Genomic DNA, 21,559 nt, shown 5'->3' on the forward strand with positions numbered 1-21,559 from the left:
GGCAGTGGCTCAGGCTGCACAGAGAGCTGGTGCTGCCCCATCCCTGCGGGCAGCCAAGGTCAGGGAACGGGGCTGTGAGCACTGATGGAGCTGTGGGTGTCCCTGCTCAGCGCAGGCAGTGCGAGCACACGGCCTTTAAGATGTTTTCCAACTCAAACCATTCTATGATTCTGACCCTCACAGCCAAACTCTGCCTTGCCCACACACCCAGCAGCTCTCATTCCTACCCACCAGGCTCTCAGACAGCCCCAAACCCACTTTATTTTCCGTTCCCCCCAGGCATTATTTCTCTTCCATCTCCACATTCACACCGTGCTTGGATTCCCATCACACACAGGAATTTGCACACAATTTCCAACACTGATCAAGATTTTATTTCATTTTTTTAAACAATAAAACCAAACAGCTGTGCTCTGAGCAAAACCAATCATCTAAAAAAAAAAAATTCCTGGCAGTTTACTAACAGCATCGCAAGGTAAGGCTTCCCAAAAATTTCACTGCAATAAATTACTTTCACCTAAACATCAACTCAACGCCTTTCGTTAAATTCACCTTTAAACGTCCCTAAAAACCAACAGTAAAAAAAGATACCAACGATTCTAGATAATACTGGGCTCCTTCTAAAGGGCAGCGGTACAGGAATTCACTCACCAGGAATCGGACAGTTAAGTCGCAGCTGTGTAAAATCCCACTACGCAAGCTAGCATTGCTGGTTCTGGGTGCACGTGGGGTCAGAAATTCTCTAGAAAAATCCCAGGTGAGCAGATGGGGCTGCAAGGTGCCTAAGGGCCATCTGCCCTGGTGCTTCTGTCTCATGGTGGAGTTGTGGGCTTAAAAACCAAATTACAAGTGCGATATCAGAGCTATCTCCAGCCTCTGCCTTGAAGTCTGTGTTGCTCTGCAGTCCAAAACAGGTGGGCTCCTCAATGGGATTCCATCAGCTTTTGGTAACACTGAATTCTGGGGGCTGCAGCTTCCCCTGTGCTCCCTCTTCCCCGCTCCACTCCTCCCTGCTTCTCACTTCCTTCTGGCTCAAAGGAAAATAGCGCAGCCCTGGGGAGCGAGCACAACTACAGGCCAGTGCCAGGAGCCCAGCAATGGTGAACAAAGTGCTGTATGCTGGAATCGCTGTGAATTAGAGCATCACTGCACAATTAACAATTCCATTTTTTCCTACATTATGTCGCCAGACAGCTTCCATCTGCCTACGAACGGACTTTCCAGCAGTACCACAGCAGCACTGCAGCCAGCTGACACAGCTCCTGCCTCTGCTCTGGAGGTGAGCTGAGAGCAGCTGCTCACCTAACACAGGGTTTGCTGCCAATCCCTGCGCTTCCTTCCCCTCTTGCAGCCACTCTCCCTGGCACAGGATGACCGTGCCAGTGCCCTCTGACCTGCACCCACAGCTGCTCAATTCAAACTCATCTCCCTCAGCTTCTGCTGTGCAGTCAGGCTAACGCCTCGTGCAAGCCACAGAAATCACATCAGTGGTTTACAAATTGCCTTTGTCTGTGGAGGGGATCAACGTCACATAGAAAATATTACAAAAAAGGTTAATTTGTCAGCTGTCCAAACATGATTAGACCACATGCTTTATACAGCAGAGCGGCAGCCAGCTCGCTCGGCAGCACAGCTAGCTGAACTCTGAAGTGACACTTTCCTGCTGGTATAGAAAGCGCAGGGGTTTTTTGTATTTCATTTCTTTTATTCAACATTGCTCACAAGGAGGAGGAAGGAGAAGCAGTGAGCGCTACGAGTTCTGCTGCATCTGCAGTCTCCGCTCGGCGGCGGCCGCCAGCGTCCTGCGGCGCAGTGTGACCGGGTCAGCAGAGGCTCCCTCGGGCACTGAGGGCTTCTCCACGCTCAGCTCTTCGTCTGAGGTTTTGTTCAAGTAACGCCTGCAAGAGGAGAAAGGGAGATGAGTGACAGCAGCCCAACCTCAGTTTGGCTCCAGAAAACGGTGTGTGCATCCAGGAAACGAGGCGGGAGCTGAAGCACACCAGAAGGGGAAAATACTTTGCATGGGCACAATAATGGTGTCCTCAGACACTGAGACCTGCGCTGAGTTACTGACTGGGTCCCACCGCTGCACCACGTGTAAGTGCAGGCAGCACCTGCAGCTCCCTCACTGAGGACAAGGAAGGCACGGGCAGGTGGGCACTGGGGCTGCAAAGTGCCACATCATGCAACAGTGCAAGGAAGCAGCTCCCAGAGATAACAGCCTGATGCATTTCTGTGCTTAGAGACAAAACACAGCAGTTGGCAATTCCACAGCTCTTCAACACAGGAAAGGAACGAGAAAACTAGAAAGTCAAAAATGCTTCTGTCTCACTACACGTCATTTTTCAAACGAAGAAAATGATTCCAGGAGCCTATTTACAAACACTCAGAAGGCACCATATCTCCCAGTTATTCACATGAAGGCATTTCAGTGTATTTTTGCTGGCCCTTTCAGCAGTCTCTCTGAGATAAAAATGGATAACGCTGATTGCAAATGCTAATTGGACTTGATGATCTTTTAAGGTCTTTTCCAACCTGAGCAATTCTATAAGTCTATCTAAATCTCCAAAGTGCTTTTCCTTTCTCTTTTTTTAAACCATCAACAAGATTCTAGTAAAGTTCTCCAACGTGACTATAACTCATGTAAAATAAGATTCTGTGTGCAATTCTAGTTGAGCTGGAAGAAACAGCTGGCCACGCTCACTTTGGCAGTGCTGACTTGTTAATCAGAAGCTCTTCTGGTCTGTCAGCTCTACACAGCTCAATACTTGCTCTTGCTCTGTATTTGCAAAGCAGTGCCTGACAGTGAACTCAGCTGCAATAGCACACAGCACAGGCTGACACTTATGGAGATTAACTAGAAGTGTACTAGGAGACTCAGCACAAACAGTGTTTCCTCACTTACTAGAAGCTTAAACTAAAGCTCACTGAAGCTGTAGAAATCACCCTATGACTGTTTGCTGCTAGATCCACTTGGGAAGCACGCTGCAACACCAGATGCTGTTTCAGAACTGGGTTTATCAGAGGCACTGGTCTTAAGGAGCACCTGAGCGTGCTGCAGCAATGTATTCATCCTTCTTAATACTCTTTGCACCACCCCAGTCTTTCAGCGCTCATAATCCATGTGACAGCCATTCTGGGAGATTAAAACCGAGTGGCCAGGCTGAAGCTGTAGGAAGGAACATACTTTCGAGCTTGCTGCAACAAGTCCTCCTTCCGCTGAACCAACATGCGCTGCCTCTCATCAGCTGACTTTGAAAAGCGACTTCCCCTGGCTTCAAAATCTTCTGCTTCACTGGGTTCTGCCTCCACTTCGCTCAGTTCTCCCATTTCTTCCAGTCTTGAGTTGAGTTCAAGTGGCACTCTTTTGGTCTAAGAGAAAAAGAGGGAGGAAATTAGGAAAAGAGGGTTTTATTTCAATTAAAATAAAAGTCTCAAATCTGTTCAAAACTTGCCAACAGGGCTTCTTTGCATCAAACTAACAAGCTGCAAAGAGCTGCCACTTTCTGAGGCACTGAAAGAAGACAGGCTCTCACCTGCTGCACTCCATCCCCTGGCCTGCTTTGAAAACCCCAGCTGAAATACAGAACAAAGCTCATCCAAACCACGTTCAAAGAGCCTGTATTCTGTAACGCTGCGCCTCACACACCGTGTGTGGAAGGGATCTCAGAGACATAAACATTAATTAGTCATAATTAATGCCCTCTGAAAACAGGGCTCTTCATGTAGCTAGATTCTGGAGAGCTGACTTGATCAGCAGTACAAAAGCAAAGAAGGAATGGCAAAAGTATTCACAAAGAGGATGTGCAGCACACCATGCACCGTGCATTGGCACTGCCAACAGCACATCCCCAAACTGCCCTCCTCTTGTATCTTGTATCAGCACAGAACCCCCAAAGCCACCAGCAGAATCTGGGGGAAAGGTGTCGCTATCTCCATCGTAAGTTCTTTGAATTCTAGATGGAATTAAGGCATAACACGACACAGAGGAAAGCCCAGCTGTCGTGACAAAAGGTGCTTCCCTTTGTCATGTGAGCTCCCCTAACATGTCCTGCTGCCAACAAGAACTCCGATGCATTTGCCACGATGTTGGACATCCATCAAAGATCCTAAGTGGGCATAAAAGATTGAGTGCTTGTAAAACCTACTCTAAATCTGAAGCCCAAAGCAACAAGAACTGTTGTTGTTCTCACTCCCTCTCAGTGGCTGACATAATGTGTGAAGTTGCATCTATTCATTATTTGGAAACGCAAGTCTCACCCACAGGCAATGACAGGGCTTCTGATATCCCTTCCCTTTTGCATTCAGAAAGCTTCAAAATTATGTGCAATTTGCTGCAGTAGCTTGTTTGCTGCTAGATCTTTTCACACAGACAAGAGTTTGACTGACCACAGCAATATGTTCTCCTGGCAAGAAGAAAGAGAACATCTACAATACACCAAGCGCTTGGTTAAACACTGAGAGCAAAACTGAAGAGACAGAAAATAGATGGGAGTTTCCTAGAGAATGCCCCTAAGCTCCCAAGTCTCTCAGCAACAGAAGCACCAACAGAAGGGAGCTAAGCAGGTCTGTCTCCCAGGTTTGTCTCTGTGGCTGCGTAACAGGGGTGTTCAGCTTGTCCTACACCAGCTGAACCGAACACTGAATGCACAGAGCTGCTGGTTTGGCCTGGCATCCCTGGAAAACCACTCATCTGCTGCCCTGCCAGAGTTCGAACACAAAGACCTCCCAGCACAGCTCTTCTGTGGCAGGGTCAGGAGCAGCAGAGCAGTATTTCTGTGCCAAGGACATCTGCACTAGGTTTGGGCCATGGTGAATGTAAAATTCCTGCATGCAGGAGAGCAGCAATGGGAGTCCCCACAACACCACAGAACTGCGGGGGCTGGAAGGGACCTCTAGAGCTCACTGAGTCCAACCTCCTGCTGAAGCAGCTCCCTACAGCAGGCAGCACAGGCGGGCATCCAGCTGGCTCCTGAGTATCTCCAAAGTATCTCCACCACGTCCCTGAGCAGCCTGGGGCAGTTCCACATCCCTGAGCAGCCTGTTCCAGGGCTCTGTCACCCCACGGTAAAGAAGTTCTTCCACATATTTGTGAGGAACTTCCTCTGCTCCAGTTTTTGGCTGCTGCCCCTCGGCCTATCACTACACAACACTGAAGAGTCTGGCCTCATCCACTTGCCCCCCATGCTTTACACATTTATAAGCATTGATAACATCTTCTCTCTGTCTTCTCTAGGCTGAACCAACCCAGGTGTGTCGGCCTTTCCTCACACAGGAGATGCTCCAGGCCTTCATCATCTTTGTGGCCCTCTGCTGGACTCTTTCCAGATACACCACATTACCTGGGTGACTGTCCCAGAATCCTCCTGGTCAGCGCTGTGCCGCTCCACAGAACTGTTTGAAGCAGGTCTAGCAGCCTCTGCACGCTGCAACACAAACATCACGGGTTTAATGCAGCCTGTGGAATAACAAACCCAAAACAAGCTCCCCTATGAACACATTCAAACTCTGCCTTCTGCAGCATCATGTGTTGCATCCCATTTAAAAACAGATCCATTAGCAATGCACAGAAAGCACTGTGCTGAAAGAGAATTCTCTCTGCTTCCCCACACGCAGGCTGAAACTGCACCCCAGATAACAGCACTATCTGATGTGCACACAGCCAGAATTCAATATCCTTACCAGCAGAGCCGTTGTCCCCAGACTGCTTTACTGAGATGTGCTATCACTAATTAAGAACAAGGCACGCTTTTGCCATCTACTTTCTTTGTGGAAAATTCTCCTAAATGGTGCGATTCAATCATCTGTCAGCAGAGAAATCAACTGGAAATGTTCTAAAGCTTCTGCACACGAGCAACGGAGAAGAGCTGCTTTCACTGAACAAATATTTGTCTCCAGCTAGGACATTTTTAATACACATTTTTGATATGTGACTGAATATACTGCATTTATGGAGCTCCAGACAAAGGAAAAACTAACCCCAAGGTGTTTTTTCACAATGCACTTGAGACTGCATAGGAAAGCACTCGATGCATCCTGCAGCCCAATCACACCACCAGGGACAGCCCACAGCCTACTGCTGCCAGTCTTCAGCTCTCCCACATAAAGAAAGTGCCCTGCATTAAACATGGACAATGCTAAAGCACAGCTGAGAGCCATCCTAACACATCAAAAGGCCCTTCCACGAGCTATGGCAAGGAACAGATGCCTATACCTCAACCATACACAACAGTGAGATGTTCAGATTAAGTCAGACATTGCAACATGAAGATACAGCACACGCAGACCAGTTTTGGCTGTCTGGCATCTTCCAACTGCAACATCTTCAGGTAAAATCTGAAGAGTAACACTGCCCTGAGCTAAGCTGGGTTCACTGTGCCTGTACCCAATGCCACTCACCCCTACAAGCTCAGTCCATATGTAAGACAGACATTGTATGTGCACAGTCTCATGACTTACCTGTGTGGGGAAAGGCACCTGGATGCGCCCTTCCAAGATGTTGTCGGTGGTTATCTCTACAGAACGGGTCAGCTGCAGATCCTGCAGAACCACGTGGTAAGGAACCTGAGGGAACATCTCCTGAATCTGGTGGGCCTGGAGAAAGCAAGGTTTGTACAGGCAGTATTAGAGACACAGAAAATTAGCTGGTAAGTGTCTTACTGGAAACAGGAAAAAGGAACAGCTCGAAGTTTAGGTTATAACAACTCACGTGCAGGAAGAAAAAAAACGAAGGGAACAAAAAACCATTCTGGCAGTGATTTACAGGGCAATACTTCGACTCTGCTGAAGGCAACAGCAAAACTGCAACTCCTATGGAGGCACCACATGGTCCTGAAAATGTACGTTCCTACTCCCAGAGGCACATAGATAAAGGCTTCAAAAGATTCCCAACCCTTATTTTGTGACAGCACCTTTAATACAGATCTATACAAAATTCAGGCATCACTGAAAGTTAGCTGAGCATTTAAAAAGCCACCTAAATAAAATCATTTTTCTCTGTCCCAGATGCATTCCAAGATGGTAAGGACACATGGAAGAGGTTTTAATCACATATTCTCTCCTGCCACTCTGCTTACAGACCAGCTTTCATGCAGTCTGAAAGCTCTGAAAGTTACAAGGGAAAAAACTGAGCACAACAAAAAAAACTGAGTACAAGGAGTTTGAAAAGCAAAGCAAAAAACTGCACCAGCTGACAAAGTGTTGAAACACAACCAGCTGCAGCAAACTTTACTCTCTGTTGTACCTCTGTGACCAAAACAACTGATGTAGCATTTCAGCCTCTGGTCTTTCTCATGAAATACTTCCCTAGGGTTTTATTCAGTAACACGAAGAACTTTGCTTCATATCTATTAAAAATGTGTAACACTTCAGTGGTTTGCTAACTTTGCCTTTCCATTAAAGCAGACATTTCAATATAAATTGCACCTTTGAATAATGCAGCATTAAATCATTACTCATCCTTAATAAAAGCCCATTTGTGTCATTCTGTCCTGTAAAAAAACCTAAGCTGACTTTAGGTGGAAAGTCCCTGCATATTTCACTTAAGATCTGCCAACACCTTCCCACCCCCTGACTCCAAGCCCCCAAATAATTGTGTCCTTATCCTATCGAGGCTTAAACAATCATGAAGGCTTGGAGAGGTCCTGCACTGGGAAAGCTCTGTCACCTTCACACAATACCTCTGAGCACTTACTGACTTACAGCACACAGCAGCCTGGAGAACTCAAAGGAAATGCCACTTCTCAAACCAAAGAAATTCCATAATGCCACCTCCTTCTCTTCTTGTACTACAGTAGAGAGCTTATTCATGGTCAAACCTGGGACTTCATCCTCAGCATTCCTATCATTGTCAGGAATCAGTAAGTCAACTGTGCTACAGTGAGCCACTTAACCAACCAGCAACTGAATTTTCTGAGTACTCTGACCCTTAGCTACTCCAAGCTGTGAGTGAAGCCGAGTACTAAAGGAAAGCTAAAGTCACATCAAGCAAGCTAAGAAAAGGTCTACCCATCTACACCTACACCCCACGGAAAGCACATGCAATTTTTCTCCATCACTTATTTATCCTTTGTGTTCACACATCCAAAACAACCCAGAGCCCTAGCTTCATTGAAATGAAGCTTCTCACTCAGAAGATGACTTCCACGTGGCACCCAAGCACTGCTCGGACTTTCTTCCCCTTCTGTTCTCTATCCACACGCACCCCTTTCCCCCCACAGCACAAACAGGAAGGCTGAGATCCAAAACAGCCAAGCAGCCTTACCATAGCGTTGAGCTGGGAGTTGCTGGCTTGTGTGATACCAAGGATATTGGTAGTATGCATCACTTCTACTGAAAAACTGGGCAGCCAGCTGGCAATTCGAGAGCCTAAGGATAAGAAATCACAAGGGAAGTCAGGCATGCATGCAAGAGGTTCTCAGCAGGCAAAGTACTTCCACGTGTATTCAATGCATGTAACCATGTTTCCACAGGGAACAAACAGGGAGTTATCACTGCAGTCTTCCCTATGGATGGAGATGGCTGGAGCAAATCAGTGACCGCTCCTAGCAGATGCTGGCACAGAGGCTTAACAAGCTGAGGGCTACAGGAGGATCATGAGAACAAGACCCTCTTTTCCCATTGGATGGAAAATTAAAATAATCCAGAACCAGATTCAGTTCTGGAATACAGGTAACTCCAGCAATCTTACTAAAAACAGCGCTGTTTCTAACCAAGCTGAAACTGGTCCCAGAGTGGGTCAGGTCCAACTGGCCTGCACCACAGAAACAGAGAATGCTCCCCTATAGAAGGCTGTTCCCTCTGTTTTTTTGGTCAGCAGCATCAGATGTCAGATCTGCTCAACTCACCATCAAAGTGGAAGAAGTGATTGTGCTGGTTCAAGCGTGGTCTGCCTTCTGCTACTGCCACGGGGACCAGGTTCTCATCCAGATTCTCCCTCTGGTGATCCTCCCTCACGTGATGGCTGTCAGTGATATTAAGAGACATTCTGCACGTCGGGCAAGATGTGTCTTGTTCCAGCCAGGACCGCAGGCAAGAGCTAACAGGAACACAGGAACATTATGGTGAGTTTGCAGCAATTTTTCAAGGCATCATTATCGCAAGTACCTCAAGTAGCTGCAGCATATTCTGTTCAGAGCATTAACAAGTGCACACAGACTGCTCAGAGATCATTTGCAAGGTATGTCTGATGATCTCCCGACGACTGGCTGTGTTCCTTTTCCTTCCAGCTGAAAATACTCAAGTGGTGCAGATTTAGCCCAAACTCAACCAGTGCAAGCACGATGCCTGCCTAGCTCAAAACAAGCAAGTTCAGCCTGGAAAGAAGGAACAAAGTGCCTTTTCTCTCACCACCTCGAGCTGAAAAAGGGCAAATAGTAACTGGGCAAATATTTAAAAGACATGGACAAACTTTCATAGCAGTTCTGCCAGAGTGATGTGGATAGGAACTTTCATAGTTTTGAAGTATTTCTGAAAAAAAGTCATGAGCCAAACCATCACAGTGAGTACAACTCTGGAACTTTATAAATACATTCATACAAACCAGCATCTGCCACTGCAACAATCTCCTAATTCTCAACATTTGCTGTCTTGCAGAAAGAGAGAGGTGTTTGAAATGCAGCTTTGAGCACTCAGAGCTGAGCTGTGCATTAACCTATTTTTGACATACAAGCTAAAGTCATCCGGTGTAACATGTTCCCTCCCTAGGAGCAGCAGTGAGGTAAAGGTAATCAAGTTTCAGAGGAAAAAAAAAAAACAACAAAAGGGTCATTTTAGATATAGAGAAGATAAATTTCTGATGAGGAGCTCCTGTGCTTCTCAAGTGCTCAGGAGGCGATTAAATATTCATTGATTCAGCAGCACTGGAAGAGGAGTTTCTGCTACTGTGGCAAATTATCTCATTAGAGACTTCTTGGAACACAGATAAATATTTATGGCAAGGCTGTCACAAATGACAACAAATTAGCACACGGATTCTAACCTCTGCTCTGACAGTTACCAGAAAAGTAAAAAGCTGTTTGCAGAAAAGAACCTGCTCAGATGACAGCACAGGGAGAATTTAAGTGACCATGCACATTAACCAAATGGCACTTCAGAAACTCCCACCTTCAGCCCCATACCTCCTTTTATCTTAAAGAAAAAATGTAAAGATGCATGCACTGCTACAAAAGGAAAGGTGCATCTAAGGAGCACTCTACCTCCACAAGCACCCACTGTGACTCACTGGGTGCAAGAAACAGTGCAGAGAATCATCCTCTGGTGAAGAGCTTCCCAGTCCCAACTAGCAGTGCCAGGTGACCTCCACAGCTGGCTGTTTAACCTCTTTAATTCACAGCCCTGAGGGACTCAGATCCCAACAAAACCATTTAATTAGATGAAACCTCCACAAACGTCCTGGAACATTCATCACCATGTAAAGATGTGCTGTACAAAGAATATTTGCTATTTTTCTCCTTGATGTTGGTATCTGAAGAGTACATAAGGATCTAACTCCAATTTTTCTTCACTGCCTGAAAACCAACACGAGCTCATGGAAGAAGCAAAGACTGAGACGAAGGGAGGGGAAAAAAAGAAAGCCTATTTTACCACGTATTTCCACAGCAAGGCAGGGTTCAGACTTGCAGCTGAGATACCATAACTCAGTACTACCTGTGTAACAGCTGACAACACATATACTCTTAGTTCAGAGGAAAGAAGGCAGCAAATGAAACAACTCCAACACAGAAGCAATGGAAGCAAACACTACTTTTGCTCTGTAATTAGAAGCAGACCAAGCAAGCCCAGGCAGCAAGCAATCACAGCTCAGCTGACAGCTGGTTACTTGTTGCCCTGCTCTAAGGGTCACGCTTGCCCACAGAACCCTTCTCCCCAGGCCCTGCAGCCCCAACAACGTACTTGTGGAAGAGGTGACCACAGGGCAGCTTCCTTGCAGACTGCATGGAGTCCCAGCAGATGGCACAGTCGTCATTATTGACTGCTAGCTCCTCAGGTGTTGCAACTGCAAACCTATGAAAGGAAGAGACAGAAGTAATGATTATCCCAACTCAGCACAGCCTTCTGCCTTGAGAATTCTGTGCTGAGGAAACCTTACCCTCCACGTTCATTTTTCCTTAGGGGAGGTGTGTTTGTTATCTTTGCCATAACTAGAACTCATACTGTAAAGGAAAACTCATACACGTCCCTCCCATGCTTTCTTACAGAGTTTGTTTTGGCACATCTTGCATACACCCTAAGCTCAAATAGCTCTGACTTATTGTCTTCCAAGGAGTATGATCATTAGGTCGAGAACTTCAAGTTACAACCTGTATAGATTTGGCTTATGTCATTTTTCTAAATGAGCTTTAATAGCTGTACCCATTAAAATGTCTTCCTGGGATCCGAAGTACTTCTGGTTTGACAAATTTTGCCCTCAGATTTCACCAACCTCTACTTGTCTTTGAATTATTATATATTTAAACTACAGTGCCATGCAAGTATCTATTGCACAGTACCCAAAGACAAACAGTACAGACAGTACAGAGATGAGTGGCACAACACCACTTTGCAGTCCTGCTACTGCACAACACACCTGAAAACCAACTACACAAACTCACGAAGCTAGCTTGCATGCTGCCAGGAAGCCAGAACAGAGTTTTTTCGAAACAATCAGGATGGTGACAACACATTAAGTCACTCAGACAAGATGCCCAAACTATTTGCAACTCAAAATGGCTTTGAGAGCAATGTAAAGGGTTCAGCAGCTGCATTACCGAAAAGAAATAACGCACTGTGGATGAAGTTGGCTTTGCAGCTCTAAACCTGGTACGACAGCACTACAGCAAAGAAAACACTGGGAATCTCCAGGGAAGACTGTTCTCTCTACCTAGAACACAGCAGCAGGCATCAGAGCTGGTCAAATCCACCAGAGTCTAAAATGAAAATGGTACAGCAACGTACAGAAAACTGCCTGTTGCTCTTCATTTTACTGAGGACACAGCTGAGCTACGACAACATTGGATCAGAGATGGAGCAGCACCTGGCACACTCTTAGTTTTTAGCAGGCCTCTCCACTTCTCTACATTGTCTTGGTACAGGGGGATGGCCTAAAGTAACCCTGAACAGCCCTCAGCTCTGCTCCAGGTATACAGCTGGCTTGAAGTTGGCCTCACGTTTAATGAACAGATTTTTTTTAAATTAATATTTTGATTAAATTTCAGGCAGTAAGTGAACGACACGGCCTGAGGAAATTAGAAGCATCAATTTCCATCAGAACCAAAGCCAATACATGAAGCAAGCTGAGCTCTGCAGACCTTATGCCACCCCCACCGCCTCGGGCACTACATGAGGGCAAACAGAAGAAATTCTGGACTGGAGAGTTCACCTGTGACCAGCATTACTTCTACAAAAGCAGGATGTCTGGTAAAAGTCAGCCCTATAAACTGAGACAGAATCCCTCATCACAAATACAATGAAAGCAAAGTCCTTGCAAAAACACATCCTCTAGAGCAGGAAGATTTCAGAGCAGGATTTGGAAGACAGTATCTCTCCAGCTCACATGCCATCGTGTATCAAAGGAGCGGAAGAGAACCCCAATTTCTTGTCTGGGCTCCTCTCCCCACGGCACAATGTGCACCCCAGAGCAAGCAGGCAGCTCACCTGGCCTCCATGTTTCCAACCACACGCAGGTAGTTCTTGTGCCGCCGAATCCTTCGCTGCACCTCATGGAACAGGTAGCGCAGCTGCATGAAGATCACCAGGCTTGCCATCGACAGCCAGATATTGCCAAACAGCTTTGGGGAAAGAAAACAACAACTGGGATCAGAAGTGGGAACCAGGAGGCAGCCACAAGAAACTGCATCCGTTCTTTTAAGAGCCCAGGAAATCAGTTCTTCTGTTAAGAATACTCAAACTAACCATGCCTGCTCACAGGAACTGCTGCTCTTCACCCTCTCAAACACAACCTGAGCAGCACAGCATTCCCAACCAGGAGAAATGGTGTTTGAGCCCTGTTTGCCTGAATGCCCCCTGCTGCCAGTAAAAATAATTCCGTCTGATTGCTCAATAATAAAGCCAATTAAACAGGTAATTACACAGTAGTTAATACTCCATAACGAAGTTATTTATGAAGACTGCAATTACACAGGAGGAAAGAACGCCAGAAGCCCCATGCTACACTTTCCTCTTCATTTACTGAACTTCTCTACAACAGCTGGCTCATGAAATAAGCAAAACAAAAATACGTATTCGAAATACCCAGCACCCACTGCTTTAAGGCAAGGTACTCAGCATTATCTGCAGCACTCCATACCAGCATATGGATGTGATGCATCAAGTCCAGCGAAAGCAAGGTCAGCTCCATGACAAAATCCGTGTAGTACACGTATGTGCCTTTACCTTCCCACGTTCCTTCATGGTTGAGATCCCAGAGATGAATTACATATCTGCAAGAGCACAGACACTAACGTTACTTGCTGGTTTTCATTAGCTAAAATGTCTAAGCTATTTATCTTCTGGATTTGGATTCTTTGCCCTTTCTAGGCCCAGCACTTGCTTTGTTTTCTTTAACTTTACTGGTTTCAAACAGCAATATCTGACAAAGGCAAAAGGCAGTCAGTGCTCAGCCCACACTGGCACTACAGACCCCAGCAGAAAAGGTACAATGGTGTTCACTGAACTCCTGTGTGCTCTTACAGCCACTTTTGACATGACAGCACTGCATGCTGCAGACCCACATTGCTCAGCCTCTGAGGTGTGTCTCAGGTGAGGCATTACAGCTTAACAACAGACCCAGAATGCTGGTAGTCCAGACCTGGACAAAGAGCTTTATGTCATACCCTCTATACGCCCTGCAGATGCATGAGCATGCGACTTCTTTAGAGCAAAAGTCAGAGAGATTAGGATCTTAAAAGAAACACCATACGATGGTATCAAGGAGCATAAATCAATCCCCAAACAGCAGTGCCAATCCATTTTAATCCAGCTCTTAAGCACTGCTCTATCAGCAGCCTCTAAAGCGATCCATGCACTGTACAACTTCTGTTCCCAAAGCAGGAGGGGCCCATCCCCAAATACACATTTGCAATGCAGCAAGGTGACTGCATACAGTTCTTACATCCACACCACACGCACAAACTTCCTGAGCAACCACCACAGAAGTACTCACCGCAAAATCACGTGAGCAGTTCTGACTGTCACCAGCAGAGACTGCAAAAGAGGAAATAAGATGTTAGCAGTGTTCCAGCCTGGTTAGCTGTGCCAAGTTCAGAGCAGCCTGAAGTCCTGTGAAACAGCTGCGTGCACAACATACCTGTGACAACCTCTCTAGGTTAAGAACACAGAACATAACTGGGTACAGAAAATGCAGGAAAACAGCTGTCTGAAGACAAACCACCAGAAAGGTGTGTTTCTGGATGACCTAAACACTTGGCCACGGAGGACCCACAGCCCCATCACCCCTCTCAGCTGTGGGGCCCTTTGCTGTGCCATATCATGGGAGCACAGGGACAGGATGAACCCCCAGCCTGCCCACAGCCCCCCGCAGCTAGCAGATACCAGGAAATGCCACAGCACAGGGGATTTACAAGGAGTGACAGCACACTGTACCTGCAGAGCTGCCTGCTGGCATGCCTTCGGTGCAGGCACTGAACGCAGCAATGGAGTAAAAACTTCACAAACACTAACATGCCACTGTAGCAATAAAAGTGGTTTTGAATGTTTTTTCTGTTTGTGAAAAGCACGCTGCCCAAAGAAGGGCTTCAGAATAAGGCACACAAATCAAACAGCACAGAAAAAGCTCCAAATGTAGCAGCAGATGACCCTGCACTGTGCACTGTGCTTGGCACAGACACCTTTCTCAACAGAACTCAGCGCTCAGGCTGCTCTATGGGGCTGTCAGACCCCCTTTGCCCCCCCTATGCCAAATGTGGGTAAGAGAAAGAGACTTCGCTCTGTTCTCAGGGTTTTGGCTACAGAGAAGCCATGAGCAGACCACAGAGGAAAAGTAAACACGTCCCAATGCTCACCACACAGGCAGTGAAACGGAACGACCGCCCGAGCTGTGGGTGGATGCGGCACGGAGCGCAGGGTGATGTCAGAACTAGGACACGTGGCAGGAAGTCTCCAGCAAGGAAGACGTTTGTCAGCAGGAAATCTGAAGAATTTTACAGCTTTGAAGAGGTTAAAACCTAAGTCAGCATCTGGAATCTGGATTGGAGGGAAATGCCCTCCAATCCATCGTTCTGCTGCCAAGACATTTTGGTGCTGGTTAGCAAGGCAACAGCACAGAAAGTGCAATGCTGCACCAGCAGAGACCCAGCTCGGAGGCCTGAGGAGCTGCCAGTGATGGCACACAGAGGAAACTGCTCCACACTGCACACTGCTCCCTGGAGGACGCAGCACAGGGAAGGCAGCCGCCTGCTCTGCTCCCACTCGCTGACACACTGCTGTGAGGCACTGCACAGCGGGCGCCTGCAGTCAGGGGAGAGATGAATTGCTTAGTGCAGCTTGATGTAATTAGATACACTCGAACAGAATACGTTGGCAGGGCCCCTCTTGAAGCCAGAGAACACATTTCAGCCTTCAAGCTTTAATGCTCTTTTACTGAGAGCTTGAGGACCACGAGGTGTCACTATCAGCACCTGGAAGAAACCTGAATGTTTTAATCCACTGCCACAAGTGTTGGCTATTGAAGTCAAAGGAACTCCTCAGTCATCCACATGGCATACTGAAAAGGTGCAGGAAGGGACTGGGTTAGACAGTTCCATGTGGAAGGGATCAAACAGATAAGAATTCTTTTCCTTGGAAGGAGTAGGAGAAAGGTCCATAAAACAAGGGTGATGTGAAGAAGAGTAAACAGGGAACGGTTCTTTGCTACTTTTCATCACCAATGTATCAGGCAATAGCGGTAGGGAATAGGGATGGCAGCAAGCAGGTGAATCCCAACAACTGGAAGAGCTCATCTGTGTACACAACACAGAATGAAACATGGAATTCATTGCACTTGGACGCTGCCCAGGCCAAAGTATAACTAAGGTCAATGAACAACCAAACAACCTCCCAGAGTCCACCCACAGCCACCAAACCCAGCCTGTTGCACAGCCCTCAGTGATCTGAGAAGCAGAAGAGGGCAGGAGATCCTTTCCTATACATCCTCCACAGCACAGAAGACAGCATGGACCTGTGGCTCGGCTGAGGACCATGCATTTACACTTTCCTCTGTCAACAAGCAGACAGAACAGCTGGAGTGAACACATCAGCACCAAGCACCACACAGGCAGCTCCTGGAAACCAAAACTGTTCCCAATAAACCTCCCCCATGCTGGGATGGGGCAGATACACCATTTTACTGAGCCAAGATAAGAGATGCAGCATTAAAAGACTCCCCTATTAGAAACAGCAGTAAATCTTCAAGAATTGAAGAAAGAGAAAACACACGGATGTGTCCAGTAAGTGAGCACCACATTATCCTGCTATCAGCTGATTGTTTTTGCTAACTCCAAGAATGAATTCCAGGTAGTGGAGAAGAAAAACAGATCTTAGGTGTTATTTGTTATCTGAACTAAGGATGCACCACTGTGACTTAGTTGCAGTGACACCGGTTACCACCCCTTCACCTGTCACTTCCTTAGGCACAGTGCAACCACCATAACATCACAAGCACATTGATTTCACCCCACAAACACATGGGCGTGTACTTCACAAACAGCCTGATATTTACAGAGGTGCACAAACACGAATTGCTCATCTCATCTGAGATGCAACTATTCAGACAAATCCCATGGGCATGCCTTAGGGAAAGGATGTTAGTTGTGATCCTTTCAGGGAGAAATGAAATCAAAAACAGCCTCAAGGGAACGGGCTGCGTGCACACTGTGCGTACACTCTGTCCCTCTCCCTTAACTGCAATTTCAACTAAGCCTTCCTGCAATGCTCATGAAACACAACCATTATTTTTTCATGCACTGCCATCCGATTTCAGCATCATCTCACAGATCTATCTTACTTCCTTCTTCAGACAAAGAGTATTTGTGGGCTTAAACTCTGAAGAGAGAAAGAATGCACATCTGGCAACTATCCTAACACAGGAGAGGGGCTCGTATGCATCTTTGGAGCTGCTTCTTTTGGGAAACAAAAAGAAAACCCACAACGAGCCAAGAAATGTCACACAGCCCCAGCTGAGGATTGAAAAGCAGAGCAGAAACAACACCATATGAAAGCAGTCTCACCTCTGCTGCCATGAAAGCCAAGGTGTGCATCCCATGGGTGTAGCCAATAACACTACAGACGACTGCCAGCCCGCAGCAGGACAGCAGCATGGCCACAAGCAGGGTCAGGACTCTGACGTGGCTGCTCATGGGTGTTGTCGGAGAGAAGGACAGCTGCAGCACAAACACATAAGTACATAACAGGTTTGAATTAGCACTTCATTCCCCCTGCCCTCCATGTTCACTTCCCCAGACAATTTTTCCTTGCTTTTATTTTCCAGAAGAAAATCAGTTTCACGACCTCAACCACGCAATGTAGCAATAAGCACTGTGCAATAAAGCTAAAGGGACACACCACCACAGGGCATCACTCATCTCCCTCTCATTTACATTCACAGGGCTTTTTAAGGTCAGAAAGGACCATTTTGATTATTTGATCTAATGTTTAGGTCACTTCTGTGATAAAACCACAGGCACTTTCTCACTCAGTAGTTTCCATATCAAATCCACAGCATCTGCTGAGGATGAACTCAACAGCACTGGAAGAATGAGACACCACCCTCCAAAAACTCACCTGCAGCTAGAGACTGCTGGACAGGCCTATTGCAAATGGTCTCATTCAACAGCATATGTAATATATTCATCATCTGAGCTACCTTGACAGTAGATTACGTCTAGATCAAGTCAAAAGTTACTAAAGAGGGGTCCATGTCCTTATTTTCAGAGCAGGAAGAACAGGATAAGGAAAAGAGCTGCCCAGAGCTTCACCCCACTCTGATTAAATTTGACTGCCATGTTTTGTTCTAAAATCAATCCCTTCTTCCTTGTTTACATTCGGTTCAGTTTCTCATCCAGCTGAGTCTCCAAGGCAAATCACACCAGTATCATTTGTCCAAACAAAGAACTACGATACACACTTGAAGGCAGAAGGGATATAATAAGGATTTCCCCTTATTATGAACTTTATTCTCTTACAGCCCTCTGAACAAGCCCAATGCTACCCAATGTCTGCCTGGCTCATTTCTGCCTCAATTTCCCCAGCCCCAGTCCATCTCATTTCAAGTTTGGTGCTCGGTTCCTTGTGAATTAAAAGGCCTTACAGGATATCAATAACAAAATAAAGACACTACAGAGTTACCAGGAGGAAATCCATGGATTCATTTTAGTTTAAACTTTTTTATTCCAGGACAGAGGAGCTGAGGAAAACACACATGCATTATAGATGCTTGAAGAACAAGATTTACAGTTCAAATTCCTGTTCCAAATTCTTTGCCTAGTTTTCAGTTTCTGGGTCTCCCAATCAAATTAATTGCTGGTATTAACAGAAATGGCATACAGCTTATGAAGAAAGTTGTGCTGCGTATCATAAAGGCTTTGGGACTCAGCACTGGGTAGATGTAAGTGAGCTTGAAACATGAGCACAGAATTGACACAAAGAGGTTTTACAGATCAGTCCCAAAGGGCACCTTTCTAAGGGAAGTTGTGCTCACCAGATTTCTCCACTAAGAGCTATGAAGACAGGACACGGAGTTAAGCAACAGTAATTACAGGGCAGATATAAGGAGCAATTCATCGAAGAAAATAAATATCTTCGGCTCTGTTTATCAGATGAGAAAACAGATTGACACGGCATTCCAAAGCAATCATCTGAAGCTAATGGAAGGTGCACACGTTCAGCACCTCAGGTGGGGAGAAGGCCTACGTGTTTTGCTTGCAACCTATCCTAACTCAGTGTCTCTAAATTTGTAAACCCCAAAAGAGAGCCCTTAATCAAAACTTACATATTCAAAGCGATCCTTGCAGAGCTGGACCATGAGATGAAGAAACACAAGCCCAGAGAACCAGAGGCACCACATGACCACTTCTTCCACTGTCTGAACATTGAGCACACCAAAAATGAAGATGAACTTGTAGAAGATGAAATTCCAGAACTTATCCTTGAGATGCTGAAAAGAAAGACACTCGGTTACTGTGGAGAGAGCACTGACAATCCACATGTTTTGTTAAAGAACATAATGAAACCACCAGGACAGTTTAGACATGCCCAGAATTCCTTCCCGATGCTGACAGTGTAGGTTCAGCAGTAACAATAACCAGCCTTTCCCTAAGCCTTTCCCACTATCCAAAAACGAATGAATCCAGTCACTGCCTTTCACTTCTGTTTTTAAGAGGGGAGAGAACCTGGGAATTATCACTGGTTAAAATTCCATATCCTCACTGTCAACGTGTACAACCAAAAAAAAGCCTGGCCAGTTTGTTATATACTCCACTCAGAGGCTCCAAGGGAGTGAATCACAGATACGACAGGCTTTGAGGGACCCGTGGCTACTCACAAAGCCTCACGTGCCACAGCTCTGCGTGCCAGAAATGATCATAGCCTGATTTTTCCCAGAGAACGTACGTTTACATGCTTATTTTTAAAATATCTACTATTCCAAGCACTGCTGCTGCTTTTATCTTTTGCAGAATCCTGCTGTTAAAAAGCCTGGGCTGTAACTGCCCTCCGGCTGCATTCTGACAAACCTCCTCCCCCAGGATAAGTGCAGTAACGAGAGGCGTGAGCCTTCAGTCCTGGCCACATGCGTGCCTGGCCACTCTTCAGCCACCCCCTCCGTGTCTGAGCTGGAGAGCACCGCGCTCGTGCAGCAGCCAGGGCACAGAGCAAGGCATGGCAGCCAGCAGCACTGGCACTGCCCTAACTGTGGAACACGGCCGAGAAATGCTGCCGCACACGAGCGAAACAGAGATGTTATGAACACCCTGAGCCGAGGCAGGCTTGTAAGCAACCTGGCAGTGTGCACGACGGGTTTCCAAGTTGACCACGGGCTCATAAAATACCACTAAACAACGGGAAGCCTATAACTGCAGATAGAGCGGCTAAAGGGCTTCGCGGGGGTTTGTTTCCCACACGGTGCCGTCAGACAGCGCGCGGAACTCCGAGAAGCAGGGCTGACATCTGCTTTAAAGCCGGCTTACGCTGCGTGTGCGGCGGCCCCACGCAGGAGCGCCGCGCCTTACCTGCCTCTCGCTGACGCGCAGCGGGCCGAACACCGCGCGCTGGATCAGCTTAGCGACCAGCATCAGCACGCAGCAGGCCGTGTTCACCAGCACCTGCACAGAAACGCAGCGGTCAGCGACGGACCTCCCGCCCCGCTCCGGCAGGGAGGGAAGGCGGGGATCCGGGCGGAGCCGCTTTGTGCGCCGCGCGGCTCCGCCGTACCGCACGGCTGCGCTCGGGCCGACGGCTCGGCGCGCTTCGTTCTAGAAACGCGAGCCCGGCGCGGCGGGGCGCCCGGCACACAAAGCCGCCGGCCCGGAGCGGCGCGACGACGGCGCCCGCAGCCCGCAGCCCGCAGCCGGCCCCGCCCGCCGCCCGGCTCACCCAGACGCAGAGGCCGTCGGACAGCAGGTAGTAGGCGACGTCCAGGGCCCGCGGCCCGCCCGCACGCTGCTCGCCGGCCGCGACGAGGGCGCGCCGGGCGCTGAGGACGGCGGCCAGCAGGGCCAGGCCGCTGAGCGCCGCGTACGTGCGCAGGCTGGGCCAGGGGAAGCGCTCCAGGAACAGCAGCGGCATCGCGGAGCCCCGCGGCCCCCGCCGCCTCTCGGCCCCGCTTCCTGCGGCCTCGCGTTCCGCCCGCCGGCACCGCCCCTCCGCACCGCCCCGCATGGGGCCGGGCCGCGCTGAGTCACCGGGCGGGACTCCGGCGGCGCGGCGCGGCGCGAGGCGGCTCGGAACGGAGCGCGGGGACGGAACGGAACGAACGGAGCGCGGCACCGCGGCTCCGCTCCCGGGTAACGGCTGGAGAGCGGCGCGCTGCCGTCGCGCTGAGGCCAGCTGGGCTGTCACCGAGCGCGCCTGCTCCGAGAGCGAGCCGCTGGCAGCGCCGCACACGGAGGGGGGAAGCGCCGCGCCGGAGCTGCTTCCGCACGTGCTGCTATAGCGCCTCGGCCCGGCCTGGAGCTACAGGGAGAACGCGCGTCTGTCACGGAATCACAGAACGGCCCGGGTTGGAAGGGACCTCAAGGATCATGAATATCCAACACCCGGCCACACACCGGGCCAACAACCTCCACATTTCACAGCAGCCCAGGCTGCCCCATCCAACCTGGCCTTGAACACCTCCAGGGATGGACGGGGCATCCACAGCCTCTCTGGGCAGCTGTTCTGGCACCTCACCACTCTCATAGTAAAGAACTTTCCCCTGATATCCAACCTAAATCTTCCCTCTTTCAATTTCAAACCATTTCCCCTTGTCCTGCCGTTATCAACCATTTCAAAGAGTTGATTGCCCTCCTGTCTGTAGGCTCCCTTTAGGTACTGGAAGGCTAGTACAGTCGTGAGGGTGGACAAGAGCTCTGAGATCATCCAGCCCAAACAT

The 21,559-nt window shown here is 48.1% G+C and overlaps 1 protein-coding gene across 1 annotated transcript; it reads right to left on the reverse strand.

Annotated features, from left to right (window-relative positions):
- Positions 1-351: 351 nt before the first annotated feature.
- AMFR (autocrine motility factor receptor) lies at positions 352-20,819 on the reverse strand. Its single transcript, XM_031614881.2, has 14 exons — positions 20,563-20,819; positions 20,199-20,291; positions 18,962-19,126; positions 17,202-17,354; positions 14,141-14,181; positions 13,286-13,418; positions 12,634-12,767; positions 10,894-11,004; positions 8,847-9,037; positions 8,264-8,367; positions 6,460-6,594; positions 5,343-5,426; positions 3,188-3,372; positions 352-1,898 (listed from the first exon to the last, which is right to left on the reverse strand). The coding sequence occupies exons 1-14, from the start codon at positions 20,752-20,754 to the stop codon at positions 1,751-1,753; spliced, it is 1,869 nt and encodes a 622-aa protein (XP_031470741.1). The 5' UTR covers positions 20,755-20,819; the 3' UTR covers positions 352-1,750.
- Between the last annotated feature and the right edge of the window lie 740 nt (positions 20,820-21,559).

This window comes from Phasianus colchicus, chromosome 13 (assembly GCF_987193195.1).
Source record: "Phasianus colchicus chromosome 13, bPhaCol1.hap1.1, whole genome shotgun sequence".
NCBI classification, from domain to species: domain Eukaryota; kingdom Metazoa; phylum Chordata; class Aves; order Galliformes; family Phasianidae; genus Phasianus; species Phasianus colchicus.